We start from the raw sequence: 25,672 nt of genomic DNA, 5'->3' as shown, positions 1-25,672 counted from the left end.
CTGGAGTATTGTGTTCAGTTTTGGTCTCCTTACTTGAGAAAGGACGTACTGGCACTGGAGGGTGTGCAGAGGAGATTCACTAGGTTAATCCCAGAGCTGAAGGGGTTGGATTACGAGGAGAGGTTGAGTAGACTGGGACTGTACTCATTGGAATTTAGAAGGATGAGGGGGGATCTTATAGAAACATATAAAATTATGAAGGGAATAGATAGGATAGATGCGGGCAGGTTGTTTCCACTGGCGGGTGAAAGCAGAACTAGGGGGCACAGCCTCAAAATAAGGGGAAGTAGATTTGGGACTGAGTTTAGGAGGAACTTCTTCAGCCAAAGGGTTGTGAATCTATGGAATTCCTTGCCCAGTGAAGCAGTAGAGGCTCCTTCATTAAATGTTTTTAAGATAAAGATAGATAGTTTTTTGAAGAATAAAGGGATTAAGGGTTATGGTGTTCGGGCCGGAAAGTGGAGCTGAGTCCACAAAAGATCAGCCATGATCTCATTGAATGGTGGAGCAGGCTCGAGGGGCCAGATGGCCTACTCCTGCTCCTAGTTCTTATGTTCTTACAGATATTACATTATGGATGATATCTTGGACCCCGCGGAAGCTGCCAACGCGGTGGTGTTGGCAGGCCAGGCGGCCAGATGTTGGGGAAGGCAGTGGCAGCAGTATCAACAGAAGATCAAGACAGCTGCCCATGTGCAGGGCCCTGCCCCACACCCTGAGGATGCAGCTGCCCATCAGGCTAGGGAGGGATCCAGAGGCGAGGTCGGCGACGGCCCAAGGTATACAGGCGTTGTTGGTCCTTCGAAGAGATGATGGACAGCGTTTGCCGCAGGAGGCTCCGCCTCACTTAGGAGACTTGCGGACTTGACACCATGTGAAGGAGGATGATACCCGCTCCTGGTGGTCGTCAAGGTCACCGCAGCCTCAGGACCATTCCAGAGCTCGAGCGGGGACTTGTGTGGCATATACGAACCAAAGGCTCACAAGTGCATCTGTGAGTTCACGGATGCCCTGTTTGCCCATGCAGCCGACAACATAAACTTTGACCTGAAGCAAGTCCATCAAGTTGCCCGTGCAGCAAGATTCTCTGGCATCGTCAGGATTCCCCAGGTCCAGGGGGGTAATAGATGGCATGCATTTCACCTCGTGTCTATCGGGCGGTCGGGGAGCAACTAACAGTAAGGGGTTCAACTTCCTGAAGATTCAACTTGTGTGCAACCACCACCTCAAGATCATGCACTTGTGCATGCTTCCCAGGGAGCGTGCACGGCAGCTACATTCTGGGGCATTTGGAGATACCTGGCCGCTTTGAGGGACATCCCAGGGTGACCGGCAGGCCCTTGGGGGAAAAGGGGTATCCACGTAGGACCTGGCTAATGATGCAAATGCGGAGGCCAGAGTCCGATGCGGAGATCTGATATAACAAGGCCCATGTGGCCACTCGGGTTGTCATTGAGCGGTGCACCGGACTGCTGGAAATGCAGTTCCAATGCCTCAACCTCGCTGATGGTGTACTGCAGTACATCCCCCAGAGGATCGCCCACTTTGTAATGGGCTGCTGTGCCTTCCACAACCTGGCATAGAAGTAGTTTGACATGCTGGAGGTTGAGGAGGAAGAACATGCTTCCACCTCTGAGGAGGAAGAGCCGGACCAGGAACGGCTGGAGATGGCCCTAGGAGGACCTTTGGGACCAGCTGTAGGGTGGAGGACAGGCGGCAGCGCAGGTTTGGCATGCCTGGAGGACCAGGGAGGCCCTCATCCTCACCTGATTATCATAGGATGTAACTTTGTCCATCACCTCTTCCCTTCTCCCCTTCCCACCCACCCTCCCCCCACCCGACCATTCACTCACCCACCCACTTCCTGTCTCCTCCCCGTCCGCAATTGGCCTGTTCCACCCTTCCAGGGCCTGTGTTACCTCACTGTAGGGTGATGGGCCTGTGTTGGCACTGTCAGCGGGTCAATATACAGGCAGGGGTGTGATAATCCGCTGCCGGCTGAGCTCTGGTACTCCTCAATCTATGCCATAGTCTGACTGCTGTCTGTCTGCTTGCCGTGCCACCCTGGTTTACACACTGTTTTGTAAAGGTCCACTTGCATCAGGGACCCATCCCCCAGCGACCTGGACTTGCTGTCGAGGTGCTCAGACATGGCCGTCACTGACTGAGCAACACCTTGGACGCCACCACTCATGCTGCAATCATCCCACTGTGGTCACCACCCTAGTAGTGTTGGCCTCAGTGCCACAGATTGCCGGCGCAATCTCCTGTGCCTCCGTCTTTGGGTCTCCTCTAACTGGCTTTGACCCGCTGGAGTGTCGCTGACATCCCCCTCTGCATCCCACAGCCCCACCCTATCGACTGCATAAACTCTGGGATGGTCCAGAGGCTCAGCGTCTGACTGGGACTCAGCTAGGTCCTGGGATCCAGAAGACCTCCGACTGCTGTCTCCCCTGGACATTCCTGCCTCCACCTGATGTCCTCAACCACCCCCGCAGCCTCCAGAGCCCATTCCTCTTAGGGAGTGAGGACCCTGAGGTCCAGCACCCCGCCGCCTGTCCAGGCTCTTTCCCGTCCGTTATGGGCCAACTTCTCCTGCAGGTTCCACAGAGGAGGCATACTGAGCCACACACTTCCTGCATCGCTGGTGCACTCTGGACATGGGTGGGGTGCGATGATGGATGCCAGGGTGTGCTGAGGCCTATCGTGATATTGTGTTGGGGGGTTATCAAGGGGCAGGGGGGGGCCTCTGGGGATAGCAGGCGGGACCGATATCAGGGAGCCGATACCAGCTCACCCGTGCAACCTGGTGGAGGTCATTGAGCTTCTTGCGGCACTGGATGGTGGTCCTCCTGGTGACACTCCCTGTGCTGATGGCCACTGCCAATATCTGCCAGGCAGCATCGGCTGCTCAGTTGCTAACCTTCCGAGCTCCTCGGGCGAACAGGATATCCCATCTGGAATCGACCACGTCCTTCATGCTGGCCATGCCAGTATCCCCGAATCGTGGAGCTAGTCTACGCAGTGGCATGGCTGCGTGCTGTCTGCAGTTTGCTCTGCATGATTGGTTCAAGTGCTGCTCCCCCTTGTTAGCGGGTAGCTGCCGAGTGTGGCCCTGGCGAATCAGGCAGTGGGGCAGTCATTTGCGGCGTGAAGCCCGTGGGGCGACAGTAAGTGCCCAAATTAATATTAGATACCAGTGACTGCATCACCGTATCGGCGGTCGGGAAACACCCGGCATTTCCCGCTCACTACCACACTTAAACGTTTCCATTAGATCGTGCCGCTTATTTCTAAAATAAACTGACATTGCTACACCATGGATGAACAAAGAAACTTTTTATTGTCACTAGACAGCAAACAAAAATTCACTACAGCAGTTCAGAAGACAAATTGTGCCAACCATGCCAAACACTGTATGTAGCAAACCAAATGACGGAAGAGGTTTATTGATAAATATAATTAAACACAGCAGCAAGCAGCAGAAACTGTAAACTGGTACAGGCTCATGGGGTTAAGCCTACAAATTAGCCAATAACATCTCTCTCAAATGTATTTGCTGGTCTCAAGATCATAGAACTGTTGTAGCACAGAAGGAGGCCAATTGGCCCATTGTCTTCATGCCCGCTCTCTGGAAGAGCAACTAGAATCCCACTGTCGTAAACCACTGTTGTACATATATTAGGAGATGTGCGGCAAGACCCTGTACTACAGGTACAGCGGTAGTCCCTGCCTGCTGGCTCCGCCCAGTAGGCGGAGTATAAATATGTGTGTCCTCCGTACAGCCGCCATTTGCGCCAGCCGCTGTGGGAGGCCACACATCTGAGAGTAATAAATTGATGCATGATCAATTGCACAAAGACGAGAGTTGAATACAACTGAGGCTTTATTCACGCGAACCCCCAGTATGCCTATGTAGCGTACCCGTCGCCACCAGGAGCAGACGGTACAGCACCCAAGACAGTATCCTGGCGGGGTACGCTACGTAGGCATACTGGGGGGTTCGCGTGGAGCAACTGCATCCTTTCAACCAACAGGTCCGCCTTGTGGAGTCGGATGTGCCTACGGAGGAGTACGGGTCCAGGAGCTGCGAGCCAAGTCGGGAGAGACACCCCGGATGTGGACTTCCTGGGGAAGACAAAGAGACGTTCATAGGGTGCGTTGTTAGTGGTGGTGCACAGTAGTGACCGAATGGAGTGCAGTGCATCGGGGAGGACCTCCTGCCAGCGGGAGGCCAGGTGATTCCTGGACCGTAGGGCCAGTTGGACGGCCCTCCAGACCGTCCCGTTCTCCCTCTCTACTTGCCTGTTTCCCCGGGGGTTGTAGCTGGTCATCCTGCTGGAGGCGATACCCCTGCTGAGCAGGAACTGACGCAGCTCATCGCTCATGAATGAGGATCCCCTGTCACTGTGGATGTAGGCGGGGAAACCGAACAGAGCGAAGATTGTGTTGAGGGCTTTGATGACGGTGGCAGACGTCATGTCGGGGCATGGGATGGCGAAGGGGAATCTGGAATACTCATCGACCACACTGAGAAAATACGTGTTACGGTCAGAGGAGGGGAGGGGCCCTTTGAAATCCACGCGGAGGCGTTCAAAAGGGCGGGAGGCCTTCACCAGGCGCGCACGGTCTGGCCGGTAGAAGTGCGGCTTGCACTCCGCACAGACCTGGCAGTCCCTGGTGATTGTCCGTACTTCCTCGACAGAGTAGGGCAGGTTGCGGGCCTTTATGAAATGGTACAACCGTGTGACTCCCGGATGACAAAGGCTGTCGTGCGGGGTCCGGAGTTGGTCTACTTGTGAGCTGGCATATGTATCTCGGGATAGGGCATCTGGGGGCTCGTTGAGCTTGCCAGGGCAATACATAATCTCGTAGTTCGGCTTCCCCGCCTACATCCACAGTGACAGGGGATCCTCATTCATGAGCGATGAGCTGCGTCGGTTCCTGCTCAGCAGGGGTATCGCCTCCAGCAGGATGACCAGCTATAACCACTGGGGAAACGGGCAGGTAGAGAGGGAGAACGGGACGGTCTGGAAGGCCGTCCAACTGGCCCTACGGTCCAGGAATCTCCCGGCCTCCCGCTGGCAGGAAGTCCTCCCCGATGCACTGCACTCCATTCGGTCACTACTGTCCACCGCCACTAACGCCACACCCCATGAACGTATCTTTGCTTTCCCCAGAAAGTCCACATCCGGGGTGTTGCTTCTGACTTGGCTCGCAGCTCCAGGACCCCTATTCCTCTGTAGCACGTCCGACTCCATAAGGCGGACCCGTTGGTAGAGACGGAGCAGTTGCTCCATGCGAACCCCCAGTATGCCTACGTAGTGTACCCCGGCGGCCGCCAGGATACTGTCTCCCTCAGGGACCTGGCACCAGCAGGTTCCACACACACACACACACACACACACCTCTGGCCCGGCTCCACCACTCCCCACCCCCCAGCCCTTCCAGCAGCAATCCCCCCAGGACCATCCGTCCTCCCCCTCGCCACGCCCGAGGATGAAGAGGATTTTGGTTCGCTCCCGAAGTCACCGAGGACCAGACCAACATCGGAATCGCCGCCATCACTGCGTCGCTCCAAGCGGCACATCAAGGCCCCGGACCGACTAAACCTATAACTGGTTCGGGACTGTCTACCCACTGGACTTCAAAATAAAAGTTTTTTCTTGCGCTACTGTACATTAAACTCAAACTTGCTGTAGATAGTTCTCCACCACCCCAACCGGACTCAATTTTAACAGGGGGTGAATGTGGTAAACCACTGTTGTACATATATTAGGAGATGTACGGTCTTACCGTACATCTCCTAATATATGTACAACAGTGGGGATGCATCACCCACTACCCCAACCTTTCCCTGTAATCCTGGAATATTTTCTCATTGGGTACTTGTGCAATTCAATTTTCAAAGCTGTGATCGAATCTGCCTCCACCACACTCTCAAGCAGTGCATTACAGATTCTAAACCACTCACTGCGTATAGAAGATTTTTCCTCGTGTTATCATTGCTTCTTTTGGCAGTCACCTCAAATCTGTGTTCTCTGGTTCTCGATCCTTCCACCAATGGGAACAATTTCTCCCTACTTTTTCTGTGCAGACCCCTCATGAACTTTCATTCCTCGTTCAAATCTCATCAGCCTTCTCTTCTCCAAGAATTGTAGACCCAGCTTCACTATTATTTTCTTGTATCTGAAGCTTCTGACACCTGGGAACAACCGTGTGAACCTTTTCTACACCTTCACCAATACTGTCACATCCTTCCTAAAGTGAGAGGATCATTTACGGCACACAAGGAGGCCATTCAGTCCATCAATTCTCTGTGGTCCTGTGAGTCTCGCTCTCCTGGAATCCCAAAACCCTGCAGTATATATCTCCTTCAGGTGCTCATCCAAACTCCTTTTGAAATAATTGATTGTTCGCGCTTCCACCACCTTGATGGGCAGTGAGTTCCGGGTCATTACCACCCCACTGTGCAAATAGAAGTCCTCCTCACATTCTCTTGCACTTCTTGTCCAGAACCTCAGATCTGTCTCCCCTAGGGCTGTGCCATCACTTAATGGGAACAGTTTTCCCCTGTCTACCTTATCCAAAATTATCATAATCCTCTACACCTCTAGCAAACCTTCCTTCAATCTCCTTTGCTCCAAGGAGAACAGCCCTTAGCTTCTCCAACCCAAACAAACCCCCCATCCCTGAATAATAACACTTAAGAGAAAGAAACTGCAGAGTCATTCCTAAATGAATGAACTGAACACAGCCTCTGTTGGAATTAAATAACTACACATCCACAGAGCCAGAATACATCCCCATGAATCATGACCAGACAAACTAAACTGTTGATGTATGAAATGTGATGGATTTTTTACCTTCATAACATTTTTGAAAACTGGTCCAGCTTTGAGAATCATTTTGGGAGACACGTCAATTCTATTTGACTATTGCCAACAATGTTCATAATCTATAAACACAAAGGCCTGACAATACTAGCCTGTCGTGTTTAATGCATGTTGATATTATTCTGAGCTATTTGGTATTTTGCACTGAAGCTTACTTCAAAGCACCTTCACGTCTTTGATCCCTCTTTAGATTGGAACACATGCAGCCTCCTTGGTTAAATTATCACGATTGATTCCAGTGCCAAATTAAAATCTTTGCATTTTGTTTTGCTTGAAGTCAATGGAAAAGGAAGTTGAGGGCACAATATAAAATAGGTATGCCGATTCACCATGAACATGTTTGTATTGTGGAACAAGAGATATTGGGTGTGATTTTCTCTCTTTTTCAGCAACACACCAGTTCTGTACTACAAAACATCTATTTGAAATGAAAATCGCTTATTGTCACAAGTACGCTTCAAATGAAGTTACTGTGAAAAGCCCCTAGTGTTCGGGGAGGCTGGTACAGGAATTGAACCGTGCTGCTGGCCTGCTTTGGTCTGCTTTAAAAGCCAGCTATTTAGCCCTGTGCTAAAACATTTAAACATGTTTGTGTTACAACCAGAGACCAATTTCACCTCCTGCTTTGCTTTCAAAGTATTACTGTAGATCTTTCATCTCTGTAGCTAACACTCTTGTTTTTAAATTAATTACATTTTAAAAGACTTTTTTAAAATGTAAGCAACACTGTTAAAAAAAAGAAACTGAGAAGGAAATATTTTAATCACAGCAAACATTGCTGGCTGATGCCCTATTCCTTTTTCAAAGGGGATGCTGATGGTTGGCATTACTGACTTGTTGTACATTTTTAACTATTCTTCAGCCTGCTGAACTGTTTCACTGTTTGGAAATGATAACATCACTTTTGCCAATTTATGAGTTAGAGTTTCATCCAAGAGCATTACATATTAACTTGTTTGTTGGATTAAATATATGCCGGCATTGTTTATGGTCATTTAGCCTTTGACAAGCCTTAATTCACAACTGCTGGAATTTCATCAAAAGGCTACATGGCACACCTCACTAGACAGAGATCTTTTGTTACAGAAAAATAACATTACAAAATTTAAAAGCAAGGCATTTGGAGTGTTTAAAGGGACTACAAAGGGAGAAGAATTGAGGGGAAATAAAACCTAAGTACATAAGAACACAAATTCCTGATGAGAAAAGACTAAGACCAATTTTCTTTATCTCTACCATTCTGACCATTGGATGATACAGTGATGTTGTTGACGACTGCAAAAATTGTCAAAGGTGAGCCATCAACTATAGTGACTTCACAGGGAACTAAGTGAACATGAACTTATGTTCAATGAGGGAACAGAAGATTGGAAATAGTTTAGAACTGTACTGAGCCAGATTCTCTTTCAAGCCTTGGGGATTTTATGACAAAGGTAACTAATTTATTAATTCGGAGCATGGTCTAAAAATTGGAGCCAGATCTTTCAGGAGTAAAACTGAAAGAGGCTTCTATGTGCAAAAGGTGACAGAGGTTTGGAATTTTGGTTGCACAAATGGCAATTGTTACGAGCTCAATTGCTCATTTTAAATCAAAGATCGATAGATTTTAGTTAACCAAAAGTGTGAAGGGAAATGGGGCAAAGGCTTCTAAATGGAATTAGATCGCAGATCAGCCAGGATCTCATTGAAAGGTGGAAAAGGCTTGGCGAGTAAATAGACCTCCTTCTGGTCCTACATTGCTACGCACCTTATGTTCAAGAACAAAGTTCCCGAGGTGCCTCTGTTAAGCACCGTGGCCATTGGAATGGCTGTGTCACAGATAATATTGCTAAACATCTAAGATCAGAACTTTCATGACAATGTATAACTTGAAATGTTAACAGGTTTCCGCAACACTTTCGAAAATACCAACATTAAGAGTAATCGGACAGTTGTTAGAAGGAACAGTTTATTAACCTTCCTAATGACGATTGAACATGACCAAATTATTAAGAAGTGAAGGTGGTGTATTAGGAAAAGCTTAAAAAGGTTAGATCGATGTTACGGATCTACACATCAGAGCTCCGAAGAAGGGTCGTACAGACTCAAAACGTTAACTATGTTTCTCTCTCCACAAATGCTGCCAGACCTGCTAAATTTTTCTAGCATTTTTTGTTTTTACCCCTAAATGCCTTTGCTGCCCCGCAGCTCCAATCCAGAGAAAGGGCTATCCAACAGGCTTTCCATGGATCAGAATAGCCAAAGAGAATTAACAGTGAGGGATTGCTGTTTGCCCCTGCACTGTGCAGCAACTGCTACATAACACACCGGTTCCTGGATGCAACAACGTTCAGTCCATGCAGATTTTCCTAAGTTCAGTAAATACTCTTGTTGCGTCAATCCAGATCTCTTTGTGTAATGCACTGCTCAAGGTCACTCAGTGACTTTCTTTAGCTAATAATACAAACTGGCAATTCCATGGCAGATATCCAATGTGTATGTCAATCCAAAGAACATGATGATCAAATGGATATGATTTTGGAACATATGAACATGACTGTGTTTGTCTTAATCAGCTGAAGCATGAAAGGTTAACATGCTCCTGAGTTCAACTATTTTTGAAAGAGTTGAAGGTTAACATAACCCCTAACATTGAAGTTGTAACAAAAATGTTAAGAATTTATTTCCATTAGTATTCCCCTGCTCTCCCCCCCCCCCCCCCCCCCCCCCCCCCCCCCCCCCGTACAACTGGCGCGAAGAGAGCTTCTCGGGGTAAGCTCTGAATAATAATGGTTGAAAATCTCTGGTACCCATATGTGTCCAAAGCACAATAATATGAAATGATGCATGACAACACGTACTGTATTATATTTTTACAGTACAGATTATAGTCTGCTAAAGCTACAGCCACTTGTCAAAGGAACATTTTGCTTGGGTGATTTTGTTGATCAGAAATTCAGCACATTGGGAACAACAGGCAAGAAAGTACATTTTGTTTTCGACATTGCACAGCACATGGAATTGGACAACTAATTGACTGAAGCATGAGGCCAGTTAACGTTCTGCTTCACCAAAACCTAGAGATAAATTCCATATGTGTCAGCGATGCATTATATAATGCACTCGCTTGTATAATTAGCTTTAGTACATAGAACATACAGTGCAGAACGAGGCCATTCGGCCCATCAAGTCTGCACCGACCCACTTCAGCCCTCACTTCCACCCTATCCCCATAACCCAATAACCCCTCCTAACCTTTTTGGTCATTAAGGGCAATTTATCATAGCCAATCCACCTAACCTGCACATCTTTGGACTGCGGGAGGAAACCGGAGCACCCGGAGGAAACCCACACAGACATGGGAAGAATGTGCAGACTCCGCACAGACAGTGACCCAGCGGGGAATCAAACCTGGGACCTTGGCGCTGTGAAACCACAGTGCTATCCATTTGTGCTACCGTGCTGCTGGAAATTTAGATGTGGCCACATGTCAGGTTCCCAAGGCTGAGCGATCTCCCAGCTAGAAACCAACTGACTCAAAAACAAAATCAGACAAGTGTCTGTGAGACACTTCAATTGGTAGATTAATGAAGTATTGCCTTAAACAAATTATATGAAGTATCACCTTAAACAAATCATAACATTACACTTTTACCATAAAATATTACTTTGAAATTGGATAGTGTTGCAAATTGGGCGCAGGAACTGATCCAGTCATTGGAATAGGTAGGCTCAGAGCCACCTGATAGTGGGCATTGGGCCTCATATACTAGTGAATAGCGAGCTACATAAACCTGTTGGGCATTCCCAGTCAGCTCACCGGAGAAGAGACATTTAGTTGCAACCCATCATGTTACCTGGCAGTGGTCCTCAGGTAAATGGGGGTGAAGAAATAGGTAAAGGCACGGAAAGCAGCAAATCAGAAAGAGAGCTGATGGGAGAGCCAGGAAGCATATTGGGAGAGGGAGGGATTTGTTGGGAGAGGGACGGGGGGCAATCGGGAGGGGAGAGGTTAAGGAAAGGGAAAGAATTAGGTGGGGTTTGGAGAAAATCAAGTTCGCCTTGAGAGGGTCACTGTTAGGGTTCGCCCGGAGGTGGCAACCGTTCGTCGACTTCTTCGTGGAAAATTAATCGTCAGCAGAAGGGGGGGGTGGGGGGGGGGGGGGGGGGGGGGTGGGGGTTAGTTTAGCTTAGAGTAGGAGGGTTAATAAAGATGGGACCCGTAAGGGAGGGAGAACGGCTTCTTGCACTATGTTTACAGTTTCATGTACATTGTTTATTGTGTTGTTGCTTTAATACCAAAAAATACCTCCAGCAAATGTTTATTAAAAAAAAAATTAGGTGGGGTTTCTGGGTTATAGGGTTAGAGTGGAGGTGTGGGTTTAAGTGGGGGTGCTCTTTCCAAGGCCAGTGCAGACTCGATGGGCCGAGTGGCCTCCTTCTTCACTCTAAATTCTATGAGATTGAGCAGACTCTGGCAATGGTCATCTCACTGCAGTGGGACAAACACTCCTGCACCTTCTGGCATCATATTCAGGTAAGTATCAGCAAACGTACCTTTATGGTGGCAGCCTTAGTTAGGCTGTGTGTAGGGCATCCCAATGCCAATTCAGGGAATCCCAATTTTAAAAAGAGACTGTCAACAGGCCCCAAATGTATAACCAAAGGATCTAACTCATGTTTCAAACATGGGCTCCAAATGCCTTCTTTGGTCACAAAGTTACCAATATGACAGTACGTTTTAAGCATGTAATGAGCCCACTTTTTGCTTGGAAAGTGGGTCAGCGTCATCCAATTTCTAGGCCAAGTGTACAGGAAAAGGGATCATGCTGGGTTCTTGAAGTTTGCCAGAAAATACAATGGAGCAGGAAGGGGGTTATGCATGCAGTTTGTGCCACATTGCAACCTGTTTCCTGGGCCTATTTAGCATTCCCTGCCAGTGACTTAGCTCCAAGTCCTGGAATTCAAACCCAGGCTACATTTGCCCAGTAAGTGATTTTGCCCTGTACAGTCCTGGTTCAACATCTCCAGCTCAAGGCAGGATTTAGACAGTAGTTCATAGGGCACCTCAAACATTATCATCTCGTTCCAGACTGGATTTATTTTGTGCTTCACATGTCCGGTATGTTTTTTCTTCAGCTTCAAGGACTGGTGCATTAGGGTGAGCTTGACCGATACATCTGCAAGAAATAAATCACAAATGATTGGAGTAGTGGCTGACTAACAAACTCTCCAGCTATATAGCACTGCCCTTATGTTAGGATAGGGCAATAAATGCTGGCCTAGCCAGCGATGTCCACATCCGATAAATTAATTTTTAAAAAGCTAACACCAAGAGTGACTTAAAGTTGGATCGTTGTAGTGATATTCATTTTACATTAGGAATCTTTACAATGGCACTTTAAGGATCAAATCCTGTTTTCATCTGACAGCTCATTTTCTTCAATATTATTGTTTAAAAGTGAATACCAATGACATAACCTGGAAAAACCCATTTGGTCTTGACCAATATTTAATCCTCAGATGGTCTTGTCATTATTAAATTGGTGTTTGTAGAACCTTGTTGTGTACAAATTGACTGACATGTTTCCTACATAACAGTAGTCAATACACTTCGAAATTACTTCACTGGCTTTAAAGCACTTAAACCTCCCTTGAAGTTATTAAAGGAGCTGCAAAAATACAAGTCTTTTCTTAATGGGTTAACAGTCATCTCCTTCTTCTGGCTCAATGAATTCTAAGTGAAGTGAGTTTGTGGCATCACCAACACAAACCCCAGTACACAAAGTAATGTAATAGTAATTTAAAATGCAGCGGTAACCTCACAGAGAAGTCACAGGGAGCAAGCTGTCACAGAAGCGATCTTCTAAGTTGGTTTAAAGTGTGTCAGTGGAATAGAGCTGATGTACCTTGCTCTGAATATGAGTATACTACATCTAACAATGAACCTGACATCAGAGGGGAGCTCCCAAAACTCCCCTCAGGTACATACAAAAGAAAGAAACAAGAGATAATATTTCAGGTCCATGATATGTCTGATGATACATCACAGACCTGAAACATACTGGCCTGGCTTTTCGTAGAGCCAGGCTGACTCCAAAGGCATTGAAAGATTGGCCGGTGGGATCCGATACCGGGATTCATACCCTCATTTCCAGCATCAGTAATTTTTGTCGGTTTAAGTGCAGCTTGCGAGCCCGCATCCTATAGTCCCAACTTGGTCAGCGCCACTGCAAGGGTTGACATCTCTTCCCACTGGAATTTGTGTGGAGTCAGGCCAACTTATGGTTCCTCTGAGAAGTCAGGAATCATAGTCTGAATTCAGGAATATTTTGAAAGGTCTGTTCAAAAATGTCTTAACTCCCCCACCTCCCTCAAAGGTGCATGGGCTTGGATAAATAGGGGGGGGGTCTGGGGGAGGGGGGATCATAGGATGTCCCTGTATGCTGATGATCTGCTGTTGTATATCTCCAATCCGGGATCGTCAGTCGTGGATATAATGGGACAGCTTAGGATATTTGGGGCTTTTTCCGCTGATGTGTTGGGTGCTCTGGATCCGTGGAACACACACAGGCCACCAACACTTAAAATAGTACAACACTATTTTATTAAGTTAGAAACTGTTGAACATACTTTACTGTGGGTTAACACGATGTTAGATTCAACTAAAGACCTATGCCTGTCCTAACCAGTCTATGCACTCAGCACATGGTGACGATCTGTGCTGTAAGTTGTAAGCTCTGTCCTTCTGAGAGGCTGCATCCCGAATGAGTGGGAACTCTGATGCCCCCTGTCTTTATAGTGAGTGTGCTGTAACTGGTGATTGGCTGCGGTGTTGTGTGTGTTGATTGGTCTTGCTGTGTGTCCATCAGTGTGTTTGTCTGCACCATGATATACTGGTGTATATTATGACATCCCCCTTTTTATAAAAAAATGTATGTGTGTGGCAATAAATAATGTGTGGTGAGAATGTTCCTAACTACGTGTGGGGTGCGAAGACATATTTACAGGACTACGTACATGAGAACTAAGCTATTTACGTGGGAAGGTGCCTGGTGCAGAGAAGCAGTATGCAACAAGAGTAACGAGATCAACACTGTATACAAACCAGGGAAACGATCAAACAAAATAACGAAACAATTCAGAGAGTCCATAAATTCGAAAAGTTCATAAATCTAGTCTCTGAGGTTGGCGACGAATTCTGGTTGACTGCCTCAAGGGTGGGTCGAGAGCCGCCGGTTCAGGAGTGGGCTGGACTGCGTCAAAATCCTATGGAACACTTCTGATGCAGAGATGATCCCAAACGGCATCATGTTGTAACAATATCTTCCAAAGGGGGTGTTAAATGTGCAGAGTTTCCTGCTGGATTTATCGAGCTGGATTTGCCAGAATCCTTTTGAGGCATCGAGTTTGGTGAAGAGCTTGGCACGAGCCATCTCACATGTGACCTCCTCGCGCTTGGGAATTGGATAGTGCTCTCTCATATATTGCGATTTAGATCCTTGGGATTAAATTCTCAATTCGCCGGAAGGCTTTTTTACACAAATCATGGAACTGACCCAGTCGGTTCTCCCCTCCGGAATGTCGGGGCGGCGCATGCACGGGAGCGTCAGCGGCCGCTGATAGTTTCCCGCGCATGCGCAGTGGGGAGAGTCTCTTCTGCCTCCGCCATGGTGGAGACCGTGGCGGAGGCGGAAGGGAAAGAGTGCCCCCACGGCACAGGCCCGCCCGCGGATCGGTGGGCCCCGATCGCGGGCCAGGCCACCGTGGGGGCACCCCCCGGGGTTAGATCACCCCGCGCCCCCCCCCAGGACCCCGGAGCCCGCCCACGCCGCCTTGTCCCGCTGGTTAATAGGTGCTTTAATTTACGCCGGCGGGACAGGCAATTTATCGGCGGGACTTCGGCCCATCCGGGCTGGAGAATCGAGCGGGGGGGGGCCCGCCAACCGGCGCGGCACGATTCCCGCCCCCGCCGAATCTCCGGTGCCGGAGACGTCGGCAACCGGCGGGGGCGGGATTCACGGCAGCCCCCGGCGATTCTCCGACCCGGCGGGGGGGTCGGAGAATGACGCCCCAGATTCATCCAATAGCAAAACTGACATAACCACAGACAGTCTTGGCTCCTCCCATTAAATACATGGGGTGCTATTCTCCCCCCCCCCCCCACGCCAGGTGGGAGAATCACCGGGGCGCCGTACGAATCATGCCACACCGCCCCGACATCCGCACGCCATTTTCCCACCCCCCGGAAACCAGCGGCGCGCCATTCGCACCGGGCCACTCGGAGAACCGGCGAGCGGCGATTCTCCGGCCGGATGGGCCGGGCGGCCGCTACGATACGACAGGTTCCCGCTGGTGCCGTCCATCCCTGGTCGCTGCCTGCGGGAACTCTGCGGAAACGCTGGAGGGGGGGCCTGTGGGGGGGGGGGGGGGGCGGCTCCTTCACCGGGGTGGCCTCCGATGGGGTCTGGCCCGCGATCGAGACCCACCGATCGGCGGGCCGGCCTCTCCCCCTCTGGGCCTACCTCCTTCCGCGCGCGGCCCCAGAACAACGGTGCCCCATGTTGGTGAGGGGCCGGCATGCGTAAGACGTTCCCCACGCATGCGCAGGATGGCACGACCCAACTGCGCATGCGCAGGATTGGGTTGCCCCAAATGCGCATGCGCGGTTTGGCGCGGTGCCCATTTGGCACCGCGTAAGGATGCTGGAGCGGCGTGAACCTCTCCAGCGCCGTGCTGGCCCCCTGTGGGGGCCAGAATAGGTCGTGCCCGGGCCCTGTTCACGCCGTCGTCAAACGCGACGACGTTCACGACGGCGCGAACACTTGGCCTCCATATCGGAGAATCGCCCCCATCATCTGTAACCCACTAAGATATGCCATGACCTGTTTAGCTAGGCTAAACATCACTCCTTCAAATTATAAGAACATAAGACCATAAAACACAGGAGCAGAATTAGGCCACTCGGCCCACCGAGTCTGCTCTGCCATTCAATCATGGCTGATATTTTCTCATCCCCATTCCCCTGCCTACTCCCCATAACCCCTGATCCCCTTATTAATCAAGAACCTATCTATCTCTGTCTTAAAGACACTCAGTGATTTGACCTTAGAACATAGAACATAGAACGATACAGCGCAGTACAGGCCCTTCGGCCCACGATGTTGCACCGAAACAAAAGCCATCTAACCTACACTATGCCATTATCATCCATATGTTTATCCAATAAACTTTTAAATTCCCTCAATGTTGGCGAGTTCACTACTGTAGCAGGTAGGGCATTCCACGGCCTCACCACTCTTTGCGTAAAGAACCTACCTCTGACCTCTGTCCTATATCTATTACCCCTCAGTTTAAAGCTATGTCCCCTCGTGCCAGCCATTTCCATCCGTGGGAGAAGGCTCTCACTGTCCACCTTATCTAACCCCCTGATCATTTTGTATGCCTTTATTAAGTCTCCTCTTAACCTTCTTCTCTCCAACGAAAACAACCTCAAGTCCATCGGCCTTTCCTCATAAGATTTTCCCTCCATACCAGGCAACAGCCTGGTAAATCTCCTCTGCACCCGCTCCAAAGCCTCCACGTCCTTCCTATAATGCGGTGACCAGAACTGTACGCAATACTCCAAATGCGGCCGTAACAGAGTTTTGTACAGCTGCAACATGACCTCATGACTCCGGAACTCAATCCCTCTACCAATAAAGGCCAACACTCCATAGGCCTTCTTCACAACCCTATCAACCTGGGTGGCAACTTTCAGGGATCTATGTACATGGACACCTAGATCCCTCTGCTCATCCACACTTCCAAGAACTTTAGCATTAGCCAAATATTCTGCATTCCTGTTATTCCTTCCTAAGTGAATCACCTCACACTTCTCTACATTAAACTCCATTTGCCACCTCTCAGCCCAGCTCTGCAGCTTATCTATGTCCCTCTGTAACCTGCTACATCCTTCCACACTGTCGACAACACCACCGACTTTAGTGTCGTCTGCAAATTTACTCACCCACCCTTCTGCGCCTTCCTCTAGGTCATTGATAAAAATGACAAACAGCAACGGCCCCAGAACAGATCCTTCTGGTACGCCACTTGTAACTGAACTCCATTCTGAACATTTCCCATCAACCACCACCCTCTGTCTTCTTTCAGCTAGCCAATTTCTGATCCAAATGTCTAAATCACCCTCAATCCCCAGCCTCCGTATTTTCTGCAATAGCCTACTGTGGGGATCCTTATCAAACGCTTTACTGAAATCCATATACACCACATCAACTGCTCTACCCTCGTCTACCTGTTCAGTCACCTTCTCAAAGAACTCGATAAGGTTTGTGAGGCATGACCTACCCTTAACAAAGCCATGCTGACTATCCCTGATCATATTATTGTTATCTAGATGATTATAAATCTTGTCTCTTATAATCCCCTCCAAGACTTTACCCACTACAGACGTGAGGCTCACCGGTCTATAGTTGCCGGGGTTGTCTCTGCTCCCCTTTTTGAACAAAGGGACCACATTTGCTATCCTCCAGTCCTCTGGCACTATTCCTGTAGCCAATGATGACATAAAAATCAAAGCCTTCTGCGGCAAAGAGTTCCACAGATTCACCACCCTCTGGCTGAAAATATTCCTATTGATCTCTGTTTTAAAGGATCGTCCCTTTAATCTGAGATGGTGTCCTCTGGTTCTAGTTTTTCCCACAAGTGGAAACATCCTCTCCACGTCCACTCTATTCAGGCCTCGCAGTCTCTTGTACGTTTCAATAAGATCTCCTCTCATCCTTCTAAACTCCAAAGAGTCCTCAAACGTTCCTCATACGACAAGCTCTTCATTCCAGAGATCATTGTTGTGAACCTCCCCTGGTCCCTTTCCAAGGCCTGCACATCCTTCCTTAGATATGGGGCTGGATGAGATTAATAACGTTTTTGAGGAGTTCTATGAGATGTTTTTTAGGTCGGAACGACCAGGGGAGGATTGGGGGAATGCAGGAGCTCCTGGATTATCTACACCCCAGGCAATTTTCCTCTATAAACAATATTCCATATGTAAGAGCGGCAAAGGTTAATAGATGAGATGTTGGAAGTGGATTGCAGGTATGCAGAGGAAGTGGATCCAGCACTGTTCGAATAGAGGAAGGAGCTACAGGCGAGATTTGACCGGCTGTCCACAAGGAAGGCGGTGAGCCAATTGATGCGGGTGAGGGGAGCGATCTACGAGTATGGAGAGAAGGCGCATGCTGGCAGGTCAACTTCGGAGGGAAGCAGCGGTGAAGGAAATTGTTCAGGTTTGGGATGGGACAGGGAAGTGGGTGGTGGCTCCGGGTGAGATTACTAGGGTTTTTGAGGAGTTCTATGAGAGGTTGTATAGATCGGAACGACTGGGGGAGGATCGGGGAATGCAGGAACTCCTGGATAGTTTCGAATATCCGAGGTTAGGGGAGGAGGATAGGGCCACATTGGAGAGCGTGATAGAGAAGCAAGAAATCAAGGACGCAATTGGGAAGATGCAGTCAGGGAAGGTAGTAGGGCCGGATGGGTTTCCGATGGAGTACGACAGGGAGCCGAGGGCAAGAGTCCGCACAAATAATATGAATTCTGGATATTTTGCTCAACGTCGACGGACCAGGCAGAGGTGTCCTATGTCCCCTCTGTTGTTAGCACTTGCGATTGAGCCTTTGGCCATTACGCTGAGAAATCCGGGCGTGTGGAAGGGGATTGTGCGGAGGTGGGGGGGGTGAGGGGGGGGGGGGGGCGGGGCGGTGGGGGGGTTGGAGCACAGGGCATCCTGTATGCAGACGACTTGCTACTATATGTGTCGGAACTATATGTGGTATACTAGAGCTGCTTCGAGTGTCTGGGTCTTTTGGGGGTATAAACTAAATGCGGATAAAAGTGAATATTTTGTCCCGCACAGGGGTGGGAGTGGGGTGGGGGTGGGGGGGTGGGGGGAGTCTGCCATTTCATAGGGCGGTAACCCATTTTAGATACCTGCGGGTGCAGGTGGCACGCGATTGGGGGGACCTCCGGAGATATAACATTACCACTTTGGTGGGGAGGGTGAAAGTGGATTTGGAAAGATGGGATTGTCTTCCTCTATCGCTGGCAGGTCGGGTGCAGGCAATTAGGATGAATCTATTGCTGCGGTTTTTGTTTATTTTTCAGTGCCTGCCTATCCTTTTATCAAACGCGTTTATTAAGGAAGTAAAAAAGATGATTACCTTGTTCATTTGCGGCTGGAAGGGGAGTGAAGGTGGCTAGGATTAAGAAGGTGCTGTTGCAGAGAGGACGGCAGTCAGGGGGGTTGGGCCTCCCAAATTTATTGTATTATTACTGGGCGGCGAATGCTGAGAAGGTGAGGGGCTGGGTTAGAGGGGGGACTCCCAGTGGGTGAGAATGGAGGAGAGTCTATGCAGGGGGTCGGGATTGAACGCGTTGGCAACACCGCCGCTCCGCTTGGACCTGGGGAAATATTCAGGGAGTCCGTTGGTAGTGGCGACGCTGAAGATCTGGAGACAGTTGCGCCAGGGCTTTGGGTTGTGGATGGGGTCAAGGGAAATGCCGATTCGAGGCAATCATAGATTCGAGCCAGGAAGGTACGATGGAAATTTTCAGAGATGGGAGGAGAGGGGATTTAGGGTATTAAAGGATTTGTTTCTGGGCGGCCAGTTTGCGAAGTTGGAGGAGCTGAGGGAGAAATATTGGTTGGGGCAGGGGGAAATGTTTAGGTATATACAGGTCCGAAACTTTGCCAGGAAAGAGGTACAGAGCTTACTGATGGCGCCGGCCCCCACACTGTTGGAAGAGATAGTGGCGACAGGGGGAATGGAAAAGGGGGAATGGGAGGTGGCTGTTGGTGATTTATGGGGTGTTTCTGGGGGAAGATAATGTATCGCGAGAGAGGATTAAGGCAAAGTGGGATGAAGAGGTCGGGGAGGATATTGAGGAGGGGTCATGGTGTGAGGTGCTCCGGAGGGTGAAGGCGTCAACTTTGTGCATAAGGTTGGGGCTGATAAAGTTGATGGTGGTGTATAGGGCGCACCTCACAAGGGCGAGGATGAGCCGACTCTTTGAGGAAGGTTAGAGGATGTTTGTGAATGGTGAGGGGGGGGGGGGGGGGGGGGCCACTAATCACGTTCATATATTTTGGTCCTGTCCAAAACTGGAGGGGTTTTGGAGGGAGATCTTTCGGGTAATCTCAAAGGTGGTACATGTGAGACTCGAATCAGGTCATCTAGAAGCCATATTCGGGGTGTCGGATTGGCTGGGGTTGGAAGCGGGTGCGGAGGCAGATGTCTTAACCTTCGCCTCGCTGATCGCCCGAAGGCGGATTCTGTTGGGGGGTGGGGGGAGGTCGGCTTCTCCACCCTGTGCCTCGGCGTGGCGGGGGGACCTGCTGGAGTTCTTAACGCTCGAGAAAGTAAAGTTCGAGTTGAGGGGGTGGATGGAAGGGTTCTACAACTCACGGGCTTTGTTCATCGTGCATTTTCATCAATTGGATGATATTGAACATTAGGGAGGGAAGTTTGGAAAGTATAAGTTATTGATGATTCTTTTTCATTGGTGTTTTGTGTTTAAAATGTTGGGAGCTGTTTCAGGGTGGGTGGGATAAGGGGATTGTTGGTGGGGGATTGCCATTGTATTTGTTGTTATTGTTGATTATCTGTTGTAAATTTTGATGAAAATGTGAATAAGGAGAATAAAAATATTTTTTAAAAAAGATATCCATATGTAAACAGGTAAATGGTTAAAATCAAAAGAGTATCTCACTTGTACAACTCTTTAATTACAGCTTTAATAGACACACAGCCTGTATGTATTTTAAACTAGGGTTATTAATAACATTACTGTAACAAAATATAAAATACAATATATAATAATTTCCTACATTCATCACACAGATATTGAGTAACTTATTATAACCTCATAACAATGTCAATCAAAGCGTACACTCAGGGCGGAATTCTCCCCCCCCCCATGCCGGGTGGGAGAATCGCCAGGGTGCCGCGTGTGTCCCGCCACGCCGCCCCGACACCCGCACACGATTCTCCCACCCCCCCCCCAAACCGGCGCAGCGGGAATCACGGCTGGCCGCTGGGAGAATCGCCGCTTGCCGTTTGCAACGGGCAAGCGGCGATTCTCCGGCCCGGACGGGCCGAGCAGCCTGCCCAATACGACGGGTTCCCACCGGCGCCATCCACACCTGGTCACTGCCGGCGGGAACAGCGCGGCAACTCTGGGGGGGGTGGGGCGGCCTGTCGGGGGGAGGGGGTTCCTGCACCGGGGGGGGGGGCCTCAAATGGGGTCTGGCCTGCGATCGGTGCCCACCGATCGGCGGGCCGGCCTCTCTGAAGGAGGACCTCCTTTCCTCCGTTGCCCCGCAAGATCCATCCGACATCTTCTTGCGGGGCGGCCTCGGGGAGGACGGCAACCACGCATGCGCGGGTGACGCCAGTTACGCCAATGCCCGGCACGCGTAAATGACGCAACGCCGCTCCTTGCCCCCGGGGGTGGAAAAATAGGGGGCTGGGAGCGGCCTCCGACACCGGAGTGAAACACTCTGGTTTTCACTCCGGCGTCGGCACTTAGACTCCCGATGGGAAAATTGCGCCCTCAGTGTCTATCTGTTTGCAATAGGATCCCTGCTAAGCTAATCCATTAATGAGTTTCGGAGTTCAGCCAAACATTCATAATGAGGCCATCTGGGAAATGTATGAGGAGGGACTGATGGCCTATCTCTACAGAGCAAAAAAAAAATTGTATGTGACAGGGTCATTTAATCAGGATGGATGTGCTGAGACAGGAAATTTCCCTACTTAAGCTAGCCACCTCGATAGAGAAAATCTGGCACTTAATTGCTTCTCCCTCCAGAGATGCTGCCAGACCAACTGAGTATTTCCAGACAATCCAGTTCTTATTTCAGAATTCCAGACTCTTCAGTACTTTGTTTTTGTATACTGTTACCCCTCTTTTGGGTAAACAGAAATGTCGTTCATAAGATATGTTCAGGTGGAGAAGATCCTTTGACCTATTTGATCTCATTCTTCTAAATGCCAACCCTACAACTTTTAATATCCGCCTGAACGGTCAGATTTAAATATCTCATATAAAGGGTATCTCTTATGAAGGACAAGTCTTCTAGTAATACTGAATTGGAGCATTTAGCTTAGATTGTGCATTCAGGTCTCTGGGTAGACCTAAAACCCATGACTATGACCATGAGTGCGGTCAACTCACGTTTAATTTTCCAAAAGTACTGAGGGATGCCTTTTAATTCTTTTGGCATTTTGCCCAAATTGAATTTCTGCATGAATTGAATTTGGTTTATGCTGTTGCTGGGTGGAAACGTTTGAGCTTCCTTGCACCAATTTATTAAATTTTCTGCTAGAGAGTAAGAGCTCTTTTATATGAGGCTTCTGTTGACAAGTTAGGAACAAATTAAACACAAAATGAGAAACGGTCAAATGCACCGAGGATTAATAACGCAGCAGCAGTTGTCATTCCTCACCTTCTGCATATGCATTCACAATAGGTGGGATTTTCCACTCCCCCCACCCCCCACCCCACGCAGCATGTTTTCCCGCAGCGGAGGAGACTCGCCATTGGCTGCCAGTGGGATCGTCCAGTCCCGCCAATGCTACGGCATTTTGCGAGGCTGGGAACCCACTGCGAGAGGGAGCCTTTGGAGGGACCAGAAGATTCCTCCAGTGGGAAAGGCTGGACAATCCTGCCCAATGGACCTGCCACCAAGCAGCATTGCATGAACTTTGTGACTGGGCGTTTTCAGGTCTGATACCTAAAATTGCCCTCCAATCTGATCCATCAAAAGGTGCCAAGGTATCGTCTGCCAGATGTATAGGGTGTGATGTGCTCGCTTCAGCAGCACATAAAATTGTACAGGGTGTGATGAATGTAGGAAATTTGTATATAGATTATATTAGCAGTGTTATTAAAAATCCTGGTTTAACATAAGGCAGACTGCTAAAGGTGCAATTGTGATGTCATAAAAGTGAGATCATCATTCATTCCAACCATGTAATTGCTTACCTATGTATGGCCGAAATAAATTTTGTTATAATTGGTGGAGATTCCCTGTCGTGTAGATAATTTGAGAATAAAAGCAAATTATGGTGGATGCTGGAATCTAAAACAAAAACAGAAACTATTGGACAATCTCAGCAGGTCTGACAGCATCTGTGGAGAGAAAAGGAAGCTGATGTTTAGAGTCTGGATGACTCTTTGTCAAAGCTAGAGAGAACTGGAAATGGGGTCAGATTTATACTGTAGTAGGGGGGACATGGAGCAGTGGGGCTGGATAGGGGGATAGCGATGGGTGAAGATGGACATAGATATCAAGGACTGAAGATAAAAGGAATATAAATGGGGGTGATTGAGGCTAAGAAGGGTCCTAAAAGTGTCACAAAAAGAGATTACAATGTGTGAATGGCAGAACAAAGGTGTGAGGTGTGTTAAAGGGTAACTAGGAACAGATGGGTCAATTGGAGTGGGAGGAAGGGAGGGGAACAATGGTGAGGGAAAAACAGATCAATGGAAGAAATGAAAATGAAGTAACTTGATAGAAATAAAAATGGGGTAAAGGTTGTGTGGAAAGTTCACAGTCTGAAGTTGTTGAACTCAATATTAAGTCCTGAAGGGTGTAACGTGTTTAATCGGAAGATGAGTTGCTGTTCCTCCAGTTTGTGCTGGACTTCACTGGAACATTGCAACAGGCCAAGGATGGGCATGTGGGCGTGACAGCAGGACGGTGAGTTGAAATGGCAGTGACAGGAAGGTCTGGGTTCTGCTTGCAGTCCGACCGGAGGTGTTCTGCAAAGGAATCACCCAGTCTGTGTTTAGTCTCTCCAATGTAGAGTAGACAGCATTGGGAGCAGCGAATGCAATGGACCAGATTGAAGGAGGTGCACGTGAGGCATTGCCTCACTTGAAAAGAATGTTTAGGGCCTGAGATGGGGAGCAGGAAGAGGGTGAGATGTTGGAGTGATGGAGGAGTGGACCAGGGTATCCCGGAGGGAAGGGTCCCTGCGAAATGCTGACAGGGGGAGTGAGGGGAAGATGTGTTTGTTGGTGGAATCATGCTCGAGTTGGCAGAACTGGGCGGAGGATGATTCTTTGAATGCGGAGGCTGGTGGGTGAAAAGTGAGGACAAGGGGGCCCCTTTCCTGGTTCTGGGAGAGAGGAGAGGGGGTGAGGGCAGAGGTGCGGGAGATGGGTCAGACATGGTTGAGAGCCCTGTTGGCCGCAGTGGGTGGGAAACCATGATTAAGGAAGAATGAAGACGTGTCAGCAGCACCGTTTTGGAAAATGGCATCATCGGAACACAGATGTGGCCTCGAAGGAACTAGGAGAATGGGCTGGAGTCCCTACAGGATATGGGGTATGAAGAGCTGCAGTCCAGGTAGCTGTGGGAGACAGTGGGGTTGTAATGGATATTAGTGGACAGGCAATCCCAGAAATTGAAATAGAAAGGTCAAGGAAGGGAAGTGTCAGAGATGGACCATGTCAAGGTGAAAGACAGGTAGAAATTGGAAGTTTAATTAATACATTTTCCAGGTCCAGACGGGAACATGAAGTGGCACCGAAAAAGTTGTTGATGTACAGATAAAAGAATAGTGGGATGGGGCCATAGTAGGATTGGAACAAGGAATGTTCCACAAAGAAACAGGCAAAAGTGGGACCCATGCGGATACCCATAGCTACAGCTTTGGTTTGGCGGAAATGAGACATGTTGAAGGAGAAATTGTTGAGTGCGAGGACAAGTTCAGCCAGACGGAGGAGAATGTTGATGGATGGGGATTGTTCAGGCCTCTGTTCGAGGAGGAAGCAGAGAGCCTTCAGACCATCCTGGGGGGCGGGGGGGGGGGGTGGGGGGGGTGGGTGGGGGGGGGGGGGGGTGGGAATAGAGGTGGAGAGAGATTGGACATCCATAGTACAGAGGAGGCGGTTAGGGCCGGCGAAATGGAAGTTGTTGATAGGATGTAGGGCATCGGAGGAATTGCGAATATGGGTGGGAAAGGACTGGACAAGAGGAGAGAGTATGGAGTCAAGATAGGAGTAAATGAGTTTGGTGGGGCAGGAACATGTTGACATGATGGGCCTACTGGGACAGTTCTGTTTGTGGATTTTGGGGAGGAGGTAGAAGCGGGATGTCCAGGGTTGGGAGATTATGAGGTTGGTCGCTGTGGAGGGAAGATCTCCAGAGGAGATGAGGTCAGTGACAGTCCTGGAAACAGTGGCTTAATGCTCGGTGGTGGTGGTCATAGTCCAGGGGGAGGTAGGAAGAAATGTCTGAGAGTTGACATCCAATCTCTGTGAGGGAGAGATCAGTGCCCCAGACAACAACTGCCCCACCTTTGTCGGCGGGTTTGATGACAAAGTCAGGATTGGACCTGTGAGAGCAGAGTGCAACCAGTTCAGGAGACAGGTTAGAGTGGGTGAGGGAAGCAGAGAAACTGAGACAGTCAATGTCATGCCGATAATTTTGAATGAAAAGATCAAGAGCAGGTAAGCGGCCGGCGGGAGGGGTCAGGTAGAGGGAGTATACTGAAGGCAGGTAAAAGGATCTTTTGATCGAGGGGAGGACTCCTGCCTGAAGAAGTGAGCACGGAGACGAAGGCGGCGGAAGAAGAGTTCAGCATCGTGTCGAGTCCGAAGCTCATTGAGGTGGGGGCCTAATGGTATGAAGTTGCGTCCTTTGCTTCAATACATTCACCCTCAGAGAGGGGAAGGTCAGAGGTGAATACACAGCAAGGGCACTGGTTAGAAGCGATGGGATCCAAGGG

The 25,672-nt window shown here is 49.1% G+C and overlaps 1 protein-coding gene across 1 annotated transcript in view; it reads right to left on the bottom strand.

The window, feature by feature from the left end:
- Positions 1 to 11,125: 11,125 nt before the first annotated feature.
- syt13 (synaptotagmin XIII) overlaps positions 11,126 to 25,672 on the bottom strand; it is a 104,131-nt gene continuing 89,584 nt past the window's right edge. Inside the window, 2 exon segments of the mRNA XM_072517695.1 lie at positions 11,126 to 11,834; positions 11,837 to 12,055. Of these exon segments, the coding sequence (XP_072373796.1) occupies positions 11,752 to 11,834; positions 11,837 to 12,055 (302 nt within the window). The 3' untranslated portion in view covers positions 11,126 to 11,751.

Source organism: Scyliorhinus torazame, chromosome 10 (genome assembly GCF_047496885.1).
Source record: "Scyliorhinus torazame isolate Kashiwa2021f chromosome 10, sScyTor2.1, whole genome shotgun sequence".
In the NCBI taxonomy this organism is placed as follows: Eukaryota; Metazoa; Chordata; class Chondrichthyes; order Carcharhiniformes; family Scyliorhinidae; genus Scyliorhinus; species Scyliorhinus torazame.
This window is presented reverse-complemented; position numbering and strand designations above follow the sequence as displayed.